The 24,138-nt window shown below is 45.6% G+C and overlaps 1 protein-coding gene across 13 annotated transcripts in view; it reads left to right on the forward strand.

Moving 5' to 3' along the window:
• The window catches only part of NDE1 (nudE neurodevelopment protein 1), an 85,623-nt gene that overhangs the window by 31,035 nt on the left and 30,450 nt on the right, over positions 1-24,138 (forward strand). For 6 of the 13 annotated variants that reach the window (XR_013524605.1, XR_013524606.1, XR_013524608.1 and 3 more), the window contains 5 exons: positions 10,769-10,905; positions 14,690-14,869; positions 17,868-17,959; positions 20,433-20,584; positions 21,599-21,777. Coding sequence is in view for 7 of the 13 variants with exons in the window: in XM_078344676.1 (XP_078200802.1) it covers positions 10,769-10,905; positions 14,690-14,869; positions 17,868-17,959; positions 20,433-20,584; positions 21,599-21,692 (655 nt within the window). In the remaining 6 variants the exon portion in view is untranslated. Of the gene's footprint in view, positions 1-10,768; positions 10,906-14,689; positions 14,870-17,867; positions 17,960-20,432; positions 20,585-21,466; positions 23,442-24,138 lie in introns of those variants that run through there. The other 7 variants (XM_078344676.1, XM_078344679.1, XM_078344675.1 and 4 more) reach the window with 2 other exon arrangements.

The following is a 24,138-nucleotide window of genomic DNA, read 5'->3' on the forward strand; positions in this document are numbered from 1 at the left end:
TTTCTTTTATTTTTAGAGGCAGAGTCTTGCTCTGTTACCCAGGCTGGAATGCAGTGGTGCCATCATAGCTCATTGCAGCCTCAAACTCCTCTACTTCTCAAAGTGCTGGGATTACTGGCATCGGCCACTGTACCCAGCTTCTTCAGAGATTGTTTCCTGCCCCATTCTTTATCTCCCATCCATCTGGGACACCCGTTATACATATATATACGCAGATAAACCTTTTTATGTTGTCAGATAGGTTTCTAACTCTCTGGTTTTTTTCCTAATTTTTTTTCTTTGTTTCTCAAATTGAATCATTTCTGTTTATCCAGTTTCAAGTTGATGGGCACCTTCTTCTCTCTTCTCCAATCTGCTATTAAAGCAGATGAAATAATGTTGAATTTATAATATATTGTATTTTTATTTTTAGATGTAGGATTTGTATTTGGTTGTTCTTTTATAATTTCTGGGTTTTTTTTTCCTTTTTTGAGACAGAGTCTTGCTTTGTCTCCAGGCTGGACAACAGTGGCGTGATCTAAGCTCACTGCAACCTCCGACTCCCTGGTTCAAGCAATTCTGCTTCAGTCTCCTCAGTAGCTGGGATTACAGGCACGTGCCACCACGCCCAGCTAATTTTTGCATTTTTAGTAGAGATGGGGTTTCACCATATTGGCCAGGATGATCTTTATCTCCTGACCTTGTGATCTGCCCACCTCTGCCTCCCAAAGTGCAGGATTATAGGTGTGAGCCACCGTGCCCTGCCTATAATTTCTGTTCTTCTGTTGAGATTTCTTTCTTGTCATCCTTGAGCATAGTTATAAGAGCTGCTTTAAGGTCCTTTTATGCAATTTTCAACATAGGGGTTACTGTAGGGTTGATTTTCAGTGATTGTGTTTTCTCTTGAGTTTGAGTTACATTATCTTTACACTCAAAGTTCAGGAACTTTGGGGTTGTATTCTAGAAATTGTGAATGCTGTTTCCCAGAGACTATGAGTTTTGTTTTGTTTTGGGCGGGAATCTTGATCTGTCACTCAGGCTGGAGTACAGTGATGTGATCTTGGCTCAATGCAACTTCCACCTCCCAGGTTCAAGCAATTCTCCTGCCTCAACCTCCAGAGTAGCTGGGAGTACAGGTATATGCTACCACAGCTGGTTAATTTTTGTATTTTTAGTGGAGATGGGATTTCGCCATGTTGGCCAGTCTGGTCTCGAGCTCCTGACCTGAGGTGATCTACCTGCCTTGGTCTCCCTTGGGATTACAGGTGTGAGCCACCACACCTAGCCAGAGATGATGTATTCTTTTATGTTCTTGATGTAGGTGGTTTACTTGGTTAAGCTTACACCCCAAGTTCTGTCTCCCTTGGGGTGATGGACAGTAGCTGAACTCTCTGCTTCTTTTAGCCTTAACTGGGCTGCTTGTGTCTGCACTGTGGACGTGTGGTTCAGGGGAAGCCAGAGATGGGAGAAGATAACTATATTCAGAAAGTGGGGGTCCCTCGGTGCTGGATTTCTGTCACTGGAGCTGTAGGCGGAAATCTTGTAAAGATTCAGACTTCACCCAGTGTTACTCTGTTCTTCTAAGTGGTGTTTTCCAGTTTGTGCCAGCACCCTCAGATCACTGCTTTAAACATTTTACTCAGAATTTGTACGAGGTTTGCTCTGATACTGGTTCCCTCATCATTACCAGAAGTGAAAACTCCTTCCTTGTCAATCTGTAGGAGTTCTTTGTATGTATATGTTTTTTGAGATGGAGTCTTCCTCTGTTGCCCAGGCTGGAGTGCAGTGGCACAATCTGAGCTCGCTGCAGCCGCTGCCTCCCTGCTTCAAATGATTCTCCTGCCTCAGCCTCCCAAGTAGCTGGGATTACAGGTGCCCGCCACCATGCCTGGCTGATTTTTGTATTTTTTAGTAGAGATGGAGTTTTGCCATGTTGGACAGGCTGGTCTCAAACTCCTGACCTCAAGTGATCCCCTGCCTTGGCTTCCCAAAGTGCTAGGATTACAGGCATGAGCCACTATGCAAAACCCTTTGTGTATTTTTGCTGCTAGTCTTTTCTCCTGCATTGAAAATAACTTTTTCCAGAGTAACTTTTTGTCTGTTGATTTTGTTTGTAGTATCATTTTCCATACAAATATTTCCTTTTTTCTCCATTGAAAAAAAATTTTTTATACATACGTTTTTCAAAGGTCATCAATTATGTCTTTTTTTCCAATACTTTCTAGGTTTGCAGACTTCACTAGGGAAGTCTCCTTGGTTCTGGATTGTGTATGTGTTTTCTTATTTTTTTCAATCTTTTTAAATTGTTTAATTTTTTTTTGCACTTATTCCTTAATCTGCCATTTATTTTTGTATCTAGTGTAAAATATGGGTTCCATTTTATTTTCTTTAATAGAAAGAAAACTGGATAGCCAGTTGTGCCAGCACTATTAAACATTACTTTTTTTTTGAGTTGGAGTTTCACTCCTTTTGCCCAAGCTAGAGTGCAATGGCACTGTCTTGGCTCACCGCAACCTCCGCCTCAAGGGTTTAAGCAGTTCGCCTGCCTCAGCCTCCCGAGTAGCTGGGATTACAGGCATGCGCCACCATGCCCAGCTAATTTTTGTATTTTTTAGTAGAGATGGGGTTTCACCGTGTTGGTCAGGCTGGTCTTGAACTCCCAACCTCAGGTGATCTGCCTGCCTTGGCCTCCCAAGGTGCTGGGATTACAGGTGTGAGCTACCACTCCCAGCCTTAAACATTGCAGGTTTTTTTGAGACTCTGTTGCACAGGCTCGAGTGCCATGGTGCAATTACAGCTCACTGCAGACTTGACCTCCTGGGGCAAGTGATCCTCCCAACTCAGCCTCTGAGTAGCTGGGACTACAGGCTTGTGCTACCACACTTGGCTAATTTTTGTATTTTCTGTAGAGACAGGGTTTTGCTGTGTTGTCCAGGCTGGTCTCAAAGCCCTGGGCTCAGTCTGCCCGCCTCAGCCTCCCAAAGTGCTGGGATTAGGTATGAGGGATGATGCCCAGGCATACAGTCTTTTTCCACTCTCTTCGTACCACTCATGTCCAACTCTCATGTATTCTGGGATCTAATTCTGGATTCTCTATTTTCTTCCACTGTACAATTTGTGAATGACGATAGCAATACTGTAATGACTTGATTACTCTGGCTTTACATACAGTCTCATAAGATAACAGATTTCATATGTAAAGCCACATTTTGATTTCTGGCAAGCCACTGGCATACCGTCATTTTCACCCCTATCTTATTGATTAAAGCAAGTCACATGGCCAAGCTAAGTCAAAGGGTGGGAAGTTACTTTCTACCCACAATGAAGCCATGGCAAGGGTGTGGATGCAGGGAGGGGTGAAGAATCAGGGCCAATTACACAGTCTACACAAAGAGGTAGTACATTCACACGGTTCGGAAATAATATACAAAGGGGGAGGCGTTTCTTTAATAACTCAAGCAAATAAAAAGATATTCTTATTATCCCCCCACCCCTTTTTCCCCAGATAGAAGAGCATTCTACATACACTGTTGTGCATCTTGCTTTTTCACATAACAATAGAGTGTGAATATTCTTCCTTATTAGGACAGAACATTCTTTGTTTTTTTTTTTTTGTTTTTTCCCAAATACATAGTATTCTATTGTATCCTTGGTATTGAATAACACCATAATTATCTAGTCCCCTGTGGATGGATATCTGTTACATTTCTGTTCTTTTGCAGTGATAAGCATTGCAGTAATGAACAGCCTTGCACGGATGGGTATTTGTAGGCTGAATTCTCAGAAGTGAAATTGCTAGGTCAGAGGATATATGCCTATGTCATTTTGATAGATAACGCTCAGTTATTTATATGGTTGTGCCAGTTTACATTCCCAATAGCTATGTATGTGAGTCCCTGTTTTCCAAAAAGCTTCACTAGTAGAGTGGTTTTCAAACTTTGGGCTTCACTTTCATTGAAAAGGCGAGAAGTAAGTGCATTTCTGAGTTGCGTTGTCAGATGCTTAAGAGTTATTTGACTTCCTTCTTTGTAAACTCTGTTGATCTTGGCCTATTTTTTGTTTGTTTGTTTTGTTTTTGAGATGGAGTCTCACTCTGTTGCCTAGGCTAGAGTGCAGTGGCTCGATCTTAGCTCACTGCAACCTCTGCCTCCTGGGTTCAAGGAATTCTCCCATCTCAGCCTCCCGAGTAGCTGGGGTTATAGGTGCGTGCCACCATGCCCGGCTAATTTTTTTTTGTATCTCCTGACCTCAGATGATCTGCCTTCCTCAGCCTCCCAAAGTGCTGGAATTACAAGCATGAGCCAACTTGCCCAGCTGATCTTGGCCTATTTTCATTGTTGTTGTTTTTTTGAAATGGAGTTTCTCTCTCGTTGCCCAGGCTGGAGTGCAATGGCACAATCTCAGCCTGTTGTAACTTCTGCCTTCTGGGTTCAAGCGATTCTCTTGCCTCGGCTTCCTGAGTAGCTGAGATTACAGGCGTGTGCCGCCACACCCAGCTAATTTTGTTTTTTTAGTAGAGACAGGGTGTCTCCATGTTGGTCAGGCTGATCTCAAACTCCTGACCAGGTGCTTCACCCACCTCGGCCTCCCCAGGTGCTGGGATTACATGCGTGAGCCACGCCTAGCCCTTGGCCTATTTTTACATTGATTTGTTTATTTTTACGTTATTTCTTGGAGATTTTTATGTATTTGTCTGTGACATGAATTGACGGAATTTGGAGTTTGTCATTTGTTTTTGAGCTTTGTCTGTTGCATATTTCATTGTACAGAAGTTACTTGATTTGTTTTGGGTCAGTCTTGCCTTGTAGCCCATGCTGGAGTGCAGGGGTATGATCTTGGCTCACTGCAACCTCTGCCTCCCAGGTTCAAGCAATTCTGCTGCCTCAGCCTCCTGAGTAGCTGGGATTATAGGCGCCTACCACCACGCTGGCTAATTTTTACCATGATGGTCAGGCTGGTACTGATTTCTTTGTAGTCGGATTTCTTAGTCATAGTTAGAAGGGCCTTCTGCACCTCAAGGTTTATAAAGCAATTAGCCTGCGTTTTCTTCTAGTATTTTTATGTTTTCTTTTTCTTCCTTTTCTCTTTATTTTTGTACTAAACATGCATCATTTTTGTTAATGTAATTTGACCAAATGCTGAATAGTTTAGTGTTAAAAATCAGGTAGGGTAGAAGCCCAGTTCACTATTATAGAATAAATAAAGTTCTAGAGCACCAAAGTTTTATATATTTATGTTTTGAGACAAGGTCTCTCTCATCGTTGCCCCTGCTAGAGTGCAGTGGCACAATCACCTCGGCCTCCCCAGTGGCTGGGACTACAGGCACGCACCACCATGCCTGGCTAATTTTTGTAATCTTTGTACAGATGGGGTTTCTCCATGTTGCCCAGGCTGCAAAGTTTTATTTTAAAAAAGATATTAAAAATGTTACAATTCAGTGAAAGTTTAATAGTTATATTTGCAACATTTGGCAGTCTTCTGCAAGAACAATAGTTTCTCGGCACCACCAGTTGTTTTGATTGCTCTCATGGTCCTTATACTGTACATCCTTAAAACCAAATTACTCACTTTTAACTGAGGAGAGGCCTTTGTACAACAATAACCTTGAAAAATGCAGGACCTGATTGTAAGTAACTAAAAATTAAATACATCCCCTAAAGGTTATTTTGTTTCATATATGAGTACTAAGATGCCAAAAAGTTTTACAAAAATTCAAATAGATTTAATCTAGTTTTACTCTTCCATAGACTTTTTAAAAAAATTATTTATTTATTTATGTATTTTTGAGACAGAGTCTTGCTCTACCACCCAGGGTGGAGTGCAGTGGCACGATCTCGGCTCACTGCAGCCTCTGCCTTGGTTCAGGCAATTTTCCTGCCTCGGCCTCCCAAGTAGCTGGGACTACATGCGTGCACCATCATGCCTGGCTAATGTTTGTATTTTTAGTAGAGATGGGATCTCACCCTGTTGGCCAGGCTGGTCTTGAACTCCTGACCTCAAGTGATTCATCTGCCTGGGCCTCTCAAAGTGCTGGGATTATAGCCATGAGCCACCACACCCAACCCAACTTTTAAATTTTTTTAAAGAGATTGGGTCACATTATGTGGCCCAGGCTAGTTTTAAACTCCTGGACTCAAACAGTCTTCCCATCTCAGCTTGCCAAGGTGTTGGAATTACAAGCATGAGCCACCATGCCCTGATTACATCATTCCATGGACTTTTAAAAATTTATTTTTTTATAGAGACAGGGTTTCTTCATGTTGGTCAGGCTGGTCTTGAACTCCTTACCTCTCAGATGATCCACCTGCCTCGGCCTCCCACAGTGCTGGGATTACAGGTGTGAGCCACCACACCCAGCCTCCATGGACTTTTAAAGCATTTTTTGCCTCAAAAAGTATATGTTCTTAGTTATCTAACCAGTATCTCTCTTAATATTCATATTTACTGAAAATCTGTTTCCCTATTTAAGTATTTTCAAGTTCTCAATAAATGTACATGAAATTAATAGCTTTCATAGTCACAAATTATTGTAACATTTTACTGTTATATTAAATATGCTTTTATACATTAGTTGACAGAATTTTAGCATATAAAATACATAAAGCAGTTTTTGCTCCAGTTACAACTAGAATGCTGACCTTTATTTGAAAGTAAATATTCAGGCCTGGTGAGGTGGCTCATCTCTGTAATCTGTCATTTTAGTACTTTGGGAGGCCGAGGCAGGAGGATTGCTCGAACCCAGGAGTTTGAGGCCATCCTGGGCAACATAATGAGACTCCTATCTCTAGAAAATTGAAAACTAGCCAGGTATGGTAGCTTGTTTCTGTGGTCCCAGCTACTCTGGAGGCTGAAGTAAGAAGGTGAAAGGATTGCTTAAGCCCAGGGCATCAAGGCTGCAGGGAAATTCAGAAATGCTACTGAAGGGTCAGGTATGGTGGCTCATGCCTGTACTCCCAATAATTTGGGAGGCTGAGGTGGGTGGATCACCTGAGGTCAGGAGTTCGAGACCAGCCTGGCCAACATGGTAAATGCTGTTTCTACTAAAAATACCAAAAATATTAGCTGGGTGTGATGGTGCATGCCTGTAATCCCAGCTACTTGGGAGGCTGAGGCAGAAGAATTGCTTGAATCCTGGAGGTAGAGGTTGCAGTGAGCCAAGATTGTGCCATTGCACTCCAGCCTGGGCAACAACATCTTAAAAAAAAAAGAAGTACCACTGAAGTTGGTCTCCGATTTCCTAGCATTCCAGAAGCAAAATAGATTTTGAGCAAATACTGAGTTTGTTTAAACTTCTAATTCAGTCGGAATTTGTATTAGGGTACAGTATGAGGTACAAATCTAATATTTTTTCCAGGTAGGTGCCCAGTGGCCCCTAAACTAGAACTGCACCTGCCATCTTTTTGCCAATGATCTGTGATGCCACCTTTATTATGAATTAAATTCTGGTCTATTTCTGGACCTTTGGTTCCTCTGTCTGTTTATAACCAGTAGCATATAATTGCTCACTGTTGAGGCTTTATAGTAGTGTGTGCCGAGTCTGGTAGAGCTAGTTCTGTGATCTCTTCTTTTTGAGAGTTCTCCTGGTCATTCTTGTTTCCTTGTCACAGGATCTTTCAAATCAGTTCAATTTATTCCCCCAATAAAAACCGATTAAGGTGGTATAAAAGTTATCAGTTTAACTTATGGAGAATTCATTTCTACATGATTTTGGATCTTCCTCTTTATATACACAGGATGTCTGCATTTCTGCAAGCATTCTGTACCCTACGTATTTGTTATTATGTGAATTCCTGAATATTTTATCATTTTTGTTTGACATGTCAACCTTAGGGTTACTTTAACTATTTCTGGTGTTGTTCTCCAAAATATTATCCCTTTGTTGTTGGTGGTAGTGTGAGGTTTTTTTGTTTGTTTTCATTTGTTTTTCGAGACAGGATCTGGCAGTACTATCAACATGTAAATACACAAGCAATTTTTGCTCCAGTTACAAGTAGAATGCTGACCTTTATTTGAAAGTAATATTCAGGACAGGTGGGGAGTGCAGTGGCATAATCACGGCTTACCTTGAATTCCTGGGCTCAAGCAATCCTCCTACCTCAGCCTCTGAGTAGCCGGAACTCTAAGCACAAGTCATCATGCCTGGCTAGTTTTTTTACTTTTTGTAGAAACGGGGTCTAAACTGTATAACCTAGACTGGTCTTCAATCCCCAGCCTCAACAGTCCTCCTACCTTAGCCTCCCAAAGTGCTGGGATTATAGGCTTGAACCACCGTGCCTGGCCCATTTATTTTTAATCAGATACTGTGGTGACTTTATCCTGTCCACTACTTCTAAAGACCCTGTGAGGATGGGTAGTAATATAGCTCCATCTAAACATTGATATATTGAAAAATGAATTGATGCATCCACTAATTAATTAGTGCAGTTATTAATTTTGCCATTGAAAGAACTGAGGATGAAGGAGGTCAAGTTGCCCAGAGACACCCAGTGAATTCTAGGTGGAGGAGGAGCTGGGTGTGAACTCCTGGGTTCCTCTCCAAATGCGTGCTTCTAACCACTATGGGCTATGGTTAGCAGGATGTGAAAGGTCTGGGGACAGGCACAGGGTTAGTAATAAAAATGCTGGCACTTACAGATGTGTGCTAATGTGTAAAAACATCTGTTGTGTGCCTTCTGTATGAGTTCCTTTTGTTTTTTTGAGACAGTCTTGCTCTATTGCTCAAGCTGGAGTATAGGCATGATCTCAGCTCACTGCAACCTCTGCTTCGGGGTTCAAGTGATTCTCCTGCCTCACCCTCCCATCTAGAAGGGACTGTATGCATGCATCATTGCGCCTGGCTCGTTTTTGTATTTTTAGTAGAGATGAGATTTTAGTACATAGGCCAGGCTGATCTTGAACTCCTGACCACAAGTGATCTGCCCGCCTCAGCATCCCATAGTACTGGAATTATAGGTATGAGCCACCACGCCTGGTCTGTATGACTTCTTTTTGCCATTCCTGCCCCACCACAACCTGGGTACTATTACTACCCTTGCTTTGCATGAGAGAAAACTGAGGTACAGAGAAGGTAGTTTCTCGAGAGTTAAAATAGATTGCTTTGTTACAGCACTTCACAGTGCTTTTACCACAGTGTCTATGCCGTTCACAAGAAGGGGTCATGATTGAACAGGGCAGCTGGGCTGGTACTGGGCATTTTGAACTTCCACTGAGAGGTTAAAAATGATCTCTTTGGCCACGCGCAGTGGCTCATGCCTATTCCTAGCACTTTGGGAAGCTGAGGTGGGTGGATCATCTGAGGTCGGGAGTTGAAGACCAGCCTGACTAACATGGAGGAAACCCCATCTCTACTAAAAATACAAAATTAGCCAGGTGTGGTGGTGCATGCCTGTAATCCCAGCTGCTCGGGAGGCCAAGGCTGGAGAACCCAGGAGGCAGAGGTTGCAGTGAGCCAAGATCATGCCATTGTACTCCAGCCTGGGCAACAAGAGGGCAACTCCATCTGAAAAAGTGAGAGAGAGAGAGAGAGAGAGAGAGAGAGAGAGAGTGTGTGTGTGTGTGTGTGTGTGTGTGTGTGTGTGTGTGTCTTCTTAAATGCATGTTATGCCAGGCACAGTGGGTCATGCCTGGGATCCCAGTAACTCAGGAGGCCAAGGCGGGAGGATTGCTTGAGTCCAAGAGTTTGAGGTTGCAGTGAGCTGTGATTGTGTCACTGCACTTCAGCCTGAGAGGCAGAGCAAAACCCTGTTTCTTAAAGAAAAAAAAAAAAAAAAAACCACAATCATGTTAATTGTGTTTTTTATTACTTTTTTTTTTGAGATGGAGTCTTATTTTGTCACCGAGGCTATAGTGCAGTGGCAGGATTTTTTCCAGCTCACTACAACCTCCACCCCCTGGGTTCAAGCAGTTCTTCCACCTCAGCCTTCCAGGTAGCTGAGATTACACTGCAACTGGCTAATTTTTATATTTTTAGTAGAGACAGGGTTTTGCCCTGTTGGTCATGCTGGCCAGGTGGGTCTCAAACTCCTGACCTCTGGTGATCCACCTGCCACGGCCTCTCAAAGTGCTGGGATTACAGGAATGAGCCACCACGCCTGGTCATTATTAGTTTTTCTTTTTTTTGGTTTCTTTTTTTTTTTGAGACTGAGTCTTACTCTGTCTCCAGACTGGAGTGCAGTGGCACGATCTTGGCTCACTGCAACCTCCACCTCCCAGGGTCAAGCGATTCTCCTGTCTCAGCTTTGAGAGTAGCTGGGATTACAGGTGTGCACCATCACCCCCAGCTAATTTTGTATTTTTGGTAGACACAGGCTTTCACCATGTTGGCCAGGCTGGTCTCAAACTCCTGCCCTCAGGTGATCCACCCACCTCGGCCTCCCAAAGTGCTGGGATTACAGGCATGAGCCACTGCACCCCGCCTATTAGGTTATTTTTAATATCAGTTGGCATTGTGAGCCTGCAAGAGAAGATAGAGCCTACTGCTCTTCTCAAACCACCAAATGGCACATGCAGTCCTGATCTGGCTTTGGCGTATTGAGTGCCGTGTGAAGCAGCGTCTTATTTAATCCTCACAACAGCCTGTGCGCCCATGTACTACGATGAGTCCTTTTCTGCAGGCGAAGAGCCCATGCCCCAGGAGGTTAGGGGACTCGCCCTGCTCTGTGGCATCTAGGAAGTTTGGTGCTGGGACTTTTGCCCAGGTATATCTGACCTTTCATACCTCCTGGATCCACGGCACTGGGTGGATGCCGCAGTTTGTCCTCTTGGATAATTCTGCTTTTCTCTTCTGCAGAGCCACAATCATGTCTCTCGAAGACTTTGAGCAGCGCTTAAATCAGGCCATCGAAAGAAATGCCTTCCTGGAAAGTGAACTTGATGAGAAAGAGAATCTCCTAGAGTCTGTTCAGAGACTGAAAGACGAAGCCAGAGGTCAGGAGGCCTTGGTGTCTTTCCCAGCATGGTCCCCTCTCCCTACCTGAGCAACATCTTGTCCCACGTCCTCTCCCAGTGTTACCTTTACAGGGACCCTGCACCCTGCTCTGCACCCAGGCTGTCTAGTCAGAGGGTGGGGGACTGCACCAGGCAGACTTGCCTTGGGCCCTGGCTGGAGCTGAAAACAGTCACACATCAAACCCTATAAGGACCCCTTTTGGGTATTTAGAGAAATAGCTTTGGGGTTCACAGATTAAGCCCTTGTATTGGGGTTCTGCCTCTGGGCAGCAGAATCATTTCCAGAAAGATGCTTCCTGATCTGTAATTCACACACACAGCAAACCAGCCTGATGCTCAGTAGGAACATAAGTTTAGTGGAGAGAGCCTGGCACAGTGACTCACACCTATAATCCCACCACTTTGGGAGGCTGGGGATCTCATGAGCCCAGGAGTTCGAGACCAACCTGGACAACATAGTGGGACTCCATCTCTAGAAGAAAAAGAAAAATGAGTTGGGCGTGGGGGTATGTGCCTACTGTAGTCCCAGTTGCTCAGGAGGCCAAGGTGGGGTGATCCCTTGAGCCCAGGAGATGGAGTCTGCAACGAGCTATGATTGCACCACTGCACTCCAGCCTGGGTGACAGAATGATACTCTGTCTCTTAAAAAAAGGAAAAGAAGTTTTCCTTTTTTTAAGGAGAAATTTCTGGTGGAGCTGCCAGCTAGTCTATTGTTTTAAGTTGATGGCAACTGATACATTTGGCTTAGAACTTTGAAACTTCGTCAGCATTGTTGGTTGGCACTTACAGAGGTAGAACGTTCAAACTGTGATGAGACGTTTGGCCAGGCACAGTGGTTCACACCTGTAATCCCAGTGGGAGGCCGAGGCAGGCAGATCACCTGAGCTCAGGAGTTCAAGACCAGTCTGGACAACATAGAGAAACCCCATATCTACTGAATAAAGAAAACATTAGCCAGGCATGGTGGTTGGTGCCTGCAATCCCAGCTGCTCAGGAGGCTGAGGCATGAGAATCAACTTGAACCTAGCGGATGGAGATTACACTGAGCCAAAATCACACCACTGTACTCCAGCTTAGGTGATAGAGTAACTCTGTCTCCAAAAAAAAAAAAAAAAGGACATTGTTAGTGGACTGTCCAAGTTTGTTTTTAAAGTTCCAATTATTATTTTTTGAAATGGAATCTTGCTCTGTTGCCCAGACTGGTGTGCAGTGGCGCTAACTCAGCTCATTGCAACCTCTGCCTCCCAGGTTCAAGTGATTCTCCTGCCTCAGCCTCCCAAGTAGCTGGGACTGTAAGTGTGCGCCACCATGCCTGGCTAAGTTTTGTATTTTTAGTATAGAGACGGGGTTTCACCATGTTGACCTGGCTGGTTTTGAACTCCTGACCTCAGGTGATCTGCCCACCTCGGCCTCCCAAAGTGCTGGGATTATAGGTGTGAGTCACCATTCCTGGCCCAATTGTTTATAACATTAATTTGCTTTCTAATGTGGAAGCAGTAGGTGGGGGATTAAAAATAAAAATTCTTCATGCCTGTAATCCCAGCACTTTGGGAGGCTGAGGCGGGTGGATCACAAGGTCAAGAGATTGAGACCATCCTGGTCAACATGGTGAAACCCTGTCTCTACTAAAAATACAAAAAATTAGCTGGGCATGGTGGCGCGTGCCTGTAATCCCAGCTACACAGGAGGCTGAGGCAGGAGAAGTGCCTGAACCCAGGAGGCGGAGGTTACGGTGAGCCAAGATCGCGCCACTGCACTCCAGCCTGGGTAGCAAGAGCGAAACTCTGTCTCAAAAAAAAAAAAAAAGTTCCTAAGTTTAAAAAAGCAGTTTTTCCTAGATGCCCATCAGTAATGAAGTGGTTAAGTGAGTGCATAGATTTATTTTGTGAAATGTTTGTTAGAATGAACAAGGTATAGATAGAAATGTTGTGGTAGAAAGATTGCCAAGGCTAGGCACAGTGGCTTATGTCTGTAATCTCAGCATTTTGAGAGAGTGAGGCAAGAGGATTGCTTGAGCCTAGGAGTTCAAGATTAGCCTGGACAACATAGCAAGACCCCATCTCTACAAAAATAAAAAGTAAAAAAATTAGCAGGCCTTGTGGCGTATGCTTGTAGTCCCAGCTACTCAGTAGGCTGAAGTGGGAGGATGACTTGAGCCTAGGAGTTGGTGATTACATTCAGCTATGATTGTGCCAAAGCACCCTAGCCTGGGTGATTAAGTCAGACCCTGTCTGTAAAACAAACAAAAAATTTTGCCAAGACACCACTAACGTGAGGAGAGCAAGTCATACACGGGACGTATGGTATGTTTCCATTAATGCTTAATAAAAATCCTTCCTATTTTATGCTCAGTAGAGATACACATATCTATAAAGTAAACGTTTGAAAATGCAGAGAGCTGGGCATAGTGGGTCACACCTGTAATCCCAGCACTTCGAGAGGCTGAGGTGGGTGGATCACCTGAGGTCAGGAGTTCGAGACCAGCCTAACTGACATAGTGAAATATGGTCTCTATTAAAAAAAAAAAATTAGCCGGGCATGGTGGCATGTGCTGTAATTTCAGCTACTTGGGAGACTGAGGCAGGAGAATTGCTTGAATCCAGGAGTTGGAGGTTGCCATTAGCTGAGACTGTGCCATTGCATTCCCACTTGGGCAACAGAGTGAAACTCCATCTCAAAAGGAGGAGCATTTGGCAATAGTCTGGAAAGCATACTTTACTTATTTTCGAAACAGAGTGTCACTCTGCATTCAGGCTGGAGTGCAGTGGCGTGATTTCAGCTCACTGCAACCTTGGTCCACCAGGTTCAAGTGTTTCTCCTGCCTCAGCCTCCCAAGCAGCTGGGACTACAGGCGCATGCCACCATGCACAGCTTATGTTTTGTATTATTAATAGAGACAGGGTTTTGCCATGTTGACCTTGAACTCCTGACCTCAAGTGATCCTCCCACCTGGGTCTCCCAGAGTGCTGGAATTATAGGTGTGAGCCACTGTGCCCCACCTTTTTTTTTTTTTTTGCCAGGGTCTCACTCTGTCACCCAGGCTGAAGTGGCATGATCATGGCTCACTGCAGCCTCGACCTCCTGGATTGATACGATCCTCCCACCTTGGCCTCCCAAGGTGCTGGGATTACAGGTGTGAGCCACTGCGTCTGAGCATACTTTCATTTAGTATTCTAGATACACTGCTATGTTGGAATTGTTTTTTGAATAATAAAAGCATTAGTGTGTCACTGCCATAGTTTTTTAGAAATCTAAAACCAGTTTGTTTTTTACTTAAAAGAAAAATCCTGTGGAGTTGCAAGTCTATGGGTTTCCCTTTATTTGGGGTTTCCAACTGGAGTTTTTTATCCCAGTAGAGCTATGTCCTGACCAGTATCTACTGTTGAACATCTCCTCCTGCACCCCGCCAACCCAAAGCCAAGGACTTCAATTCTCTTTTTGTTTTTGAGACGAAGTCTCACTCTCTTGCCCAGGCTGGAGTGCAGTGTCACAATCTCGGCTCACTGCAACCCTCGCCTCTGGGGTTCAAGTGACTCTCATGCCTCATTCTCTTGAATAGCTGGGATTACAGGAGCATGCCACTACGCTTGGCTAATTTTAGTATTTTCAGTAAAGATGGGGTTTCGTCATGCTGGCCAGATTGGTGTCAAGCTCTTGACCTAAAGTGATCCCCCTGACTTGGCCTCCCAAAGTGCTGGCATTACAGGCATGAGCCACAGCACCTGCTGAGGACTTGAATTCCTGAATCCTTTTCCTGGCACAGATTTGAGGCAGGAACTGGCCGTGCAGCAGAAGCAGGAGAAACCCAGGACCCCCATGCCCAGCTCAGTGGAAGCTGAGAGGACAGACATAGCTGTGCAGGCCACAGGCTCCTTGCCGTCCACGCCTATCACCCATCGAGGACCCAGCTCGAGTTTAAACACACCCGGGAGCTTCAGACGTGGTAAGGGGAGTGGGAATTGGAGGATTTTCTTGGTTTCACAAAGTGTTCCTGGGTAAGAATCTGGGGTGGGTCCTGGGGGTGTGATGATTTGCACCAGACTCAGAGCCTGATTTGCTCTCAGGCTTTGAGCAGACAGTAGACTGGGATGTTCCTTGGGATGGACATTGGGATCAATGAGGAGTGTCTGGGTGGGAGGCATTAGGGAGTGGTGGAGTCTGTGGTGAGGTGGGAGATGAAAACCCCACCCAGAGGGAGTAGCTGCCCCTCTGCAGCTACAAGGAATGGTCCTTCATCTGCAGCATTTTCCATTCTTTATCAAAGCCAGAAATCCTCTTTTTTGTTGGGTTTTTGTTTTGTTTTTTTGAAACAGGATGTTACTCTCTTGCCCAGGCTGGAGTGCAGTGACTGGATCTTGGCTCACTGCAACCTCATCCTCATGGGCTTAAGTGATTCTCCCACCTCATCCATCCTCTGGAGTAGCTGGGACTAAAGGTGCTCCCAACACACCTGGCTAACTTTTGTATTTTTGGTGGAGACGGGGTCTTGCTATATCACCCAGGCTGGTATCATATTCCTGGACTCAAACAATCCTCCCGCCTCAGCTGATCCCAAAGCGCTGAGATTACAGGCATGAGCCACCACATCTGGCCCAAAATCCTCTTTTTGAAAATGAAAGCTTCCAAATTTGAAATGTCAGTGACCAAATATGAAAAAGTGAAAAGCATTCTGTGGGTCTGGTAAAACATCCACCGAGAGCTAGACTCGGTGTAACCTGTGCTGTGGAGAAAAAACAAGAAATCTGAGTTCTCACCCCAGCGCCTCTGACAGCTTCTGATCAGGCCTTTTATAGCAGATATTAATAACTGACACTTATGAGGTGCTCAGTATGCACCAGCCACCCTGCAACCTTCACCACAGGCCCAGGATACAAGTGCTGTCCCTATTTGATGGAAGCGAGGCCCTGAGTTAAGCAGAGTTGAAGCAAGTGAATGGCAGATGGATGGGGATTCAGACCCAGGCAGGCAGGCTTACCCTGCCATCTACTGCCTTATCCCTTAGCTCATCCCTTGGTGGTGAAGAGACCAGTGAGACTTCTAGAATCCCAGTGCAGAGCCCTTTTGTTTTGTTGAGCTGGAGTTTCACTCTGTGGCCCAGGCTGGAGTGCAATGGCGCAATCTTGGTTCAGCCACCACCTCCCAGGTTCAGGTTGATGCTCCTGCCTCAGCATCCCAAGTAAGCTTGGATTACAGGCGTTTACCACTACGGCTGGCTAATTTTGTATTTTTAGTAAAGACCTGGTGTCACCATATTGGCCATGCTGGTCTCAAACTCCTGACTTGAGATAATCCACTTGCCTCAGCCTCTGAAAGTGCTGGGATTACAGGCATGAGCTGCTCCGCCTGACCCCAGTCTAGAGTCAGTTTGCATACTTTATTTCAGTTTTTTTAGAGAGACAGTTTTGTTCTGTGGCCCAGGCTGGAGTGCAGTGGTACAATCATAGCTCGCTCCAGCCTCCAGCTCCTGGGTTCCAGTGATCCTCCTGTCTCAGCCTTCTGAGTAGCTGGGACTAGAAGCATGCAACTCCATGCCCGACTATTTTTCCACACTTTAATATGCATGTAACTCACCTGGAGACCTTGGTAGAATGTACCTCGGATCCAGGTGGTCTTGGGTGGGGCCTGAAATTCTGCTTTTTTTTTTTTTTTTTTTTTTTTTTTTTTTTTTGAGACAGAGTCCTCCTGTGTCGCCCAGGCTTGAGTGTGGTGGCATGACCTCAACTCACTGCAGCCTCTGCCTCCTGGATTCAGGATATTCTCATGCCTCAGCCTTCTGTGTAGGTGGGATTACAGGCACCTGTTACCATACCCAGCTAATTTTGTATTTTTAGTAGAGACGAGGTTTTGCCATGTTGACCAGGCTGGTCTTGAACTCCTGACCTCAGGTGATCCACCCACCTTGGTCTCCCAAAGTGCTGGGATTATGGGTGTGAGCCACCACGCCCAGCCAAGAGATTGTGCAGTTTTGACAGTTTTTAGGTGCTGCTGGTACATGGACCCCACTTGGAGAAGAAAGGCTCTGCAGGACCCTTGTAAAGCTGGATTGCCCTGTCTGTAGTTCTTTTATCTATCACAGATGCCATTATGTTAATTAACTGTATGGATTGCCTACAATTTTAAAAGGATTTCTTTAAAAAGACAGACATGGCTGGGCACGGTGACTCCTGCCTGTGATCCTAGCTCTTTGGGCAGCCGAGGTGGGAGGATTGCTTGAGACCAGAGTTCAGGATGATCAGCTTGGCAGCATAGTGAGATCCCGTCTCTTTTTTTTTTTTTTTTTTTTTTTTTTTTGAGATGGAGTCTTACTCTGTCGCCAGGCTGGAGTGCAGTGGCGCAATCTTGGCTCACTACAACCTCCGCCTGGGTTCAAGCGATTCTTCTGCCTCAGCCTCCCGAGTAGCTGATCCCGTCTCTATTAAAAATTCTTTTAAAAGGCCAGGCATGGTGGCTCATGCCGGTAATCCCAGCACTTTGGGAGGCTGAGGCTGGCGGATCACTTGAGGTCAGTAGTTCAAGACCAGCCTGGACGACATGGTGAAACCCCGTCTCTACTAAAAATACAAAAATTAGCTGGGTGTGGTGGCCCATGAGTTAGGAGAATTGCTTGAACCCAGAAGGCGGAGGTTGCAGTGAGCTGAGATTGTGTCACTGCACTCCAGCCTGGGTGACAGAGCAAGAGTGTGACTCAAAAAAAAAAAAAAGACTAACATGTAAAAACAAACATTTGATGTAGTCATCATCACAAGGACCTGAAAAATTGGTTGTCATATAGACCTTAGGCGTGTGATGCAGTTAACTACTCAAAGAAATAGGGTAGCTTCTAGGATCCATGGGAAGCCATCCGTGTCGCTCCCATCCACGTGGTTTTGGATCTCTAGCTGTTAGTGCATAGACATGCTTGTAGCTTGATGTGTTATATGCACATTCTTTTGCACACCCAGGCCTGGACGACTCCACAGGGGGGACGCCCCTCACGCCTGCGGCCCGGATCTCAGCCCTCAACATTGTGGGAGATCTACTGCGGAAAGTTGGGGTAAGACCACACTTTCCTGGCCTTTGGTGCCTTCCTCCCTGACCTTCAGGATATATGAAGGGGTGGATCTTACTCTTGTTCCTTTCCTCTTCTCTCTTTTTGTTTTTCTAAGAAACAGGAGTCTTGTTCTGTTGCCCAGGCTCAAGTGTAGTGGTATGACTCACTGTAGCCTCGAACTCCTGGGCTCAAGCGATCCTCCCACCTTAGCCTCCCAAGGAGCTTAGACCACAGGTACGCACCACCATGGCTGGCTGAGACTTTCATTTTTTGTAGTAATGGGGTATTGCAGTGTTGCCCAGGCTGGTCTTAAACTCCTGGTGTCATGTAATCCTCCCACGCTGGCCTCCCAAAGTTCTGGGATTATAGGTGTGAGCCAGTGCACCTGGCCCCTTTCATAGCAGTGTGGTAAGTTTTAGGTGTGACCACTCCTTTAGCGTCCCTGGGAGTCATTAGAGCTTCCTGTGGGAGTTACTGCCAGACACTCAGAGCTCTGACTGTAAGCTTAGCCTCCGAACCATATGTATATCTCTTTCCTTGTACCATTTTTCTTCTAGGCAATTTGGGAAATAGGGTGATGTCCCATTTTTCCTAAATTTGAAAAAACTGAGGAGCATTTAGAAACTGTCTTTTGGCCAAGTACAGTGGCTTATGCCTATAATCCCAGTACTTTGGGGGAGGCCAAGGTGGGAGGATCACTTGAGCCCAGGAGTTTGACACTAACCTGGGCAACATGGTGAAACTGCCTGCCCTGACTTGCCTCTACAAAAATGCAGAAATTAGCCAGGCATGGTAGTGCACACTGCTAGTCCCAGCTATTCAGGAGGCTGAGAAGGTGGGAGGATTGCTTGAGCCTGGGAGGTCGAGGCTGCAGTGAGCCGAGATTGTGCTACTGCCCTCCAGCCTGGACAACAGAGACTTGGTCTAAAAAAAAAAAAAAAAAATCTTGAAAGCCTAGGGCAAAGAACTTGGCCTTTCAGCTTTTCTGTTAATTACAGGGAGAGATCCTTTTGTGCTTAAGCAACAACATAGGTATTTTTTGTAGCTGTTTATTTTATTTTTAAAAACGATGCCCGGAAGGCCACATAATTTAACTACTACCAGTTTGTCACTGTGCGCTGTGTATTCATACAACTTAATAGAAGCTCGCATCTCATTTCTTTCATGTTTCTACTCTGGCTGTCGTCTGGCTTGCTTTTCCGTAAACAGGCCCATGTATTAATAGTTAGCCAGGTTGGAGTACAGAGAAGCCTGGGGGTGCTAACAGCATCCTTTTGGTTTCCTCGGGATCTGTTGCAGCCAGACTAAGTCCTGCCATTCTGCAGAGGTTTAATAAGGTAAACCAAAGAGGGAAGGATTCCAGAAGTGGATTTCACATTTCCTATGGGCAGAGTTGGATAATTAGTAGCTTAGTGATTTTTTTCAGAAAGCCCTCATCTGTTTAAAAATTATTTGTAATTAAAAATTTTTTTTTCTTTTTTTTTTTTTGAGAGATAGAGTCTCACTCTGTTGCCAGGTGCCAGGCTGGAGTGCAGTGGCACAATATTGGCTCACTGCAACCTCTCCCTCCTGGGTTCAAGCCATTCTCCTGCCTCAGCCTCCCAAGTAGCTAGGACTGCAGGCACACGCCACCACGCCCAGCTGATTTTTGTATTTTTAGTAGAGACAGGGTTTCACCATGTTGGCCAGGATGGTCTCGATCTTTTGACCTCGTAATCTGCCCGCCATGGCCTCCCAAAGTGCTGGGATTACAGGCTTGAGCCTGCCGTGCCCGGCCAAAACTTTTATTATTATTTATTTATTTATTTATTTTTTTTGGCCAGGAGTGATTGTGCATGCCTATAGTCCCAGCTACCCAGGAGGCTGAGGTGGGAGGATTGCTTGAGCGTGGGAGGTCGAGGCTGCAGTGGGCCATGATCTCTTTCCAGGAAGCTCCCAAACATTTGTAAAAATGCTTTGTAATTTAAACAATTTTTTTCATTAAAAAAATTTTTTTTATTAGATTGGCATGATTGCAGATGCCTATAATCCCAGCTACTCAGAAGGCTGAGGTGGGAGCATTGCTTGAGCCTGGGAGGTTGAGGCTGCAGTGAGCTGTGATCTCACCAGTGCACTCCAGCCTGGGTGACACAGCAAGACCTATCTAAAAAAGTTAAAAAGAAAAAAAAAAAAGATGGGATCTTACGTTGTTGCCCAGGCTGGTCTCAAACTCCTGATGTTAAGCCTTCTGCCTTGGCCTCCCAAAGTGCTGGGATTACAGTTGTGAGCCATTGTGCCTAGCCAGCTCCTAAATACCTAAGATGCTTGGTTCTGAGACTGGCATATACATTGGGTTCCTCTTGGGGTCCCACCTTGGAATTCCAGTGCACAATAGTTTGAGAACCACTGTCTGGGGTTCTTTCCTCTGTATGGGCTCTGGTGAGACAGAATAATCCTTGCCTATAACTTGAGAGATAAAAAGTGTATTTTTTTCCAGGCATTGGAGTCCAAACTCGCTTCCTGCCGGAACCTCGTGTATGATCAGTCCCCAAACCGAACAGGTGGCCCAGCCTCTGGGCGGAGCAGCAAGAACAGAGATGGCAGCGACAGATGGCCAGGCAGCACCAGCGTGCCTTTGGGTGATAAAGGGTCAGTACCTTTTAATAAGCCTCTCGCTGGTGGGGAGAACCAACCTGCCCCAGGCCAGAGACAGTAGCCCCCAACCCACAGCCATGAGTTTTTTTTTTAATTACAGGTTGGAGTGAGCTGAGGTTGCACCACTGACTGCACTCCAGCCTGGGCAACACAGTGAGACTCTTAAGAAGGATTACACATTTTTAAAAAAATGTTTTTGTTTTTCTTCTTTCTATAAGACAGGGTTTTGCTCTGCCACCCAGGCTGGAGTGCAGTGGTGCGGCCATAGGTCACTGCAGCCTCACCTTCCTGGGCTCAAGGCATCCTCCTGCCTCATCCTCCTAACTAGCTGGGACTCCAGGCACATGCCACCACCGCTGGCTAATTTTTTTTAATTTTTTATATAAACAGTCTTGCTATGTTGCCCAGGCTGGTCTCAAACTCTTGGCTTTGAGTTTGAGAATACACCTCTGAGACTATAGTCTGCTGCTCACTGAGATTTCTAGAGGTGTGTTTGACTTTTCAGAGTAGTTTTCCAGGCAACCCTCCTGCCTTGGCCTCCCAAGTGCTTACAAACTTAAGCCATCATGCCTTGCCTTTTTTTTTTTTTTTGCTGGAGCTCGGTGGCATGATCTTGGCTCACTGCAGCCTCTGCCTCCCAGGCTCAAGTGATCCTCCTACCTCAGCCTCCCAAGTAGCTGGGACTGCACATATAGGCCACCACACCTAGCTAATTTTTTTTGTAGAGGCAGGGTCTATGTTTCCCAGGCTATAAAAACAACCAAAGTCAATTTAATAGGTAAGAGATGGGTCTTTCTAGAGGTTCTGAGACTGGGCATTTGTGTGACCTTGGAATTTGAAAGCCAGGTAGCCAGTGTCCTCTTCTTCATTTCACAGGAGAGAAAATTGAGACCCTGTGAGACCCTGCTCCTGACTCTTGATGTTCACCCCTATACCTCTGTGGGCCCTGGTGCTAGCCAGTTTCTCACAGCTGTCATGTCAGCTTAATTTGGTTTGCTCTGTCTGAAGGTTGGGGAAGCGCCTGGAATTTGGGAAGCCGCCTTCACACATGTCTTCGCCGCCGCTGCCATCAGCCCAGGGGGTAGTCAAGATGTTGCTTTAGGAAAACCACGGAAGCTGAAGCTCTTGGTGTCGGTGCAGGAGTCGTTACTGTTCGTCGTCTTTTTACACTAGGTTTTTGTTTTCTTGTAAGTTAGAGAAATAAGAACCAGCACTCACCATAGTTCACTTTGTAGCCCAATCCAATGACAGACCGTCACCTGTGATCTGGGGTTTGCCCCTGGGAAATGTCTACTCATCCCTGCCTGCCGCTGTGTGCACTGCAAAGAGGGACAAACAGGGCTCTCTGGGAAGAGCCCTAGGGTGTCGGTGATGCGGGTACCCTGTTTTTGTTTGTTTTTGTGTTTTGAAATAGAGTCTCGCTCTGTTGCCCCGGCTGGAGTGCAGTGGCGTGATCTCAGTTCACTGCAGCCTCCACCTCCCAGGTTCAAGTGATTCTTCTATCTAAGCCTCCCATGTAGCTGGACTACAGGAGTGTGCCATCACACGTGGCAATTTTTATGTTTTTAGTGAGAAACGGTTTCACCATGCTTGCCAGGCTGGTCTTGATCTCCTAGTCTCAAGTGAACCTCACGCCTTGGCTTCCCAGAGTGCTGGGATTACAGGTGTGAGCCACCAGGCCTGGCCTCCAATTGGTCTTGATAGGTGTTTTTAATGTCCTGAGTCTCCTTAAATGTGGGATGGAGTCCCTCTTAGAGGCTCTTCCCCCTGCCCCCAACCAGCTGGAATTGTCTTCCAGAACGAAATCTCCCAGTGCTTTGTGGTGTACTGAAATCATGTCTGGGAACAGAGAACAGAACCGTCACATGCCTTTTTAAAAACTGGAATAGGCAGGGCATGCTGACTCACGCTTATAATCCTAGCACTTTGGGAGGCCAAGGCGGGTGGATCACCTGAGGGCAGGAGTTCAAGACCAGCATGGCCAGCATGGTGAAACCCCATCTCTACTGAAAATAGAAAAAAGTAGCCGGGTGTGGTAGTGCATACCTGTAATCACAGCTACTCAGGAGGCTGAGGCAGGAAAATCGCTTGTACCTAGAAGGTGGAGGTTGCGATGAGCTGGGATTGCACCACTGCACTCCAGCCTGGGTTGAGAGAGCAAGTATCAAAACACACACACGTGCACACACACACACACATGCACGCACACTACATCTGAGACTGTAGCCTGCTTCTTATTGAGTTTTCTAGAGGTATGTTTTTGGAGTAATTTCTCAGGTCAACCAGGGTCAGGGGAGAATCTGTCCTCTTTTGGCAAACTGCAGTCATTCATTTTCCTGAGTCCCCTGGCAGGGTGGGGGGAATTCTGCCTCAGGACCCTGAGGGGTCTTTGGGGTAGGGTGGCCTTGTTAATGCAGCCACTGAGAACAAGACTTCATTCAAAGCCATAATGAAGTAACCAGGGTGATCTTCAAGTAAGATTACACCATGAGATCATTGTTGGAGGCCTCCTTGTCAAACAAAGACATGAACACAGGATTTCCAACGCGCCACAGCATGTCCACTCACCACTGCTTGTTAGGAACTGCTGTCTCACCCTGTGGGTCACAAGTTAAAAGAACACAGTTTCTGTGTGCCTGCAGCTTCATGGCCTTCGTTTTGTTACTAAGTTATTTTCTAGAAGAAAAGCAAAAATATCTTGAGGTTGAAAATGGAACTTTGCAAGTGCTACTGAAATTCCAGAGAATGAAGCTGTGGTGGTGAGTTTCTTAACCTAGAAACATCCTAACCTGTATTCGAAAAGATGTCCTTTTATTTTTTTTAAAAGATCAATAAAATCAAGAGAAGCGAATGTTGAACTGGTTTGGGCCAGTGGTCAAATAGAGACTTTGTATGTTTGTACTTCCATGTTTTCTCATAGGCTGGTGAAAAACTTTTTTTTTTCCAAAAATTTCCATTCAAGCCAGGTTTTTAGAAATATATCTGGGATATGTTTGTGCATCAGTCAAGGCATATTAGCATTTGGTCATAGGGTGGAGTCCTTCATTCCCATATTTGGTGGTATATGGCATCGTTTGATCCCACGGACTTGGTGGTATATGGCATTGTTTGTGTTGAACAGAGCCTTTGTAAGGCATGTCTGTCTAAAACACTGAAGCTGAAAGAAGAATGGGGCGTACAGCCTATCCCACCCCCATCTCCGCCCCTGCCCCCCATGCCCTGCCCCACCACCAAGACAGTCTTGCTCTGTCTCCCAGCCTGGAGTGCAATGGTGATCTCGGCTCACTGCAACCTTTGTCTCCCAGGTTGAAGCAATTCTTCTGTCTCAGCCTCCCAAGTAGCTGGGATTACAGGCACATGCCACCATGCCTGGCTAATTATGTTTTGTATTTTTAGTAGAAACGGCATTTACCATGTTGGCCAGGCTGGTCTCGAACTCCTCACCTCATGGTCCACCTGCCCTGGCCTCTGAAAGTGCTAGGATTATAGGCATGACCTGCCGTGCCCAGCCTACAGCCTGTTTTTATGGGCCTTACTCTAAGAATGGT

Source organism: Callithrix jacchus, chromosome 12 (assembly GCF_049354715.1).
Source record: "Callithrix jacchus isolate 240 chromosome 12, calJac240_pri, whole genome shotgun sequence".
Taxonomy (NCBI): Eukaryota; Metazoa; Chordata; class Mammalia; order Primates; family Cebidae; genus Callithrix; species Callithrix jacchus.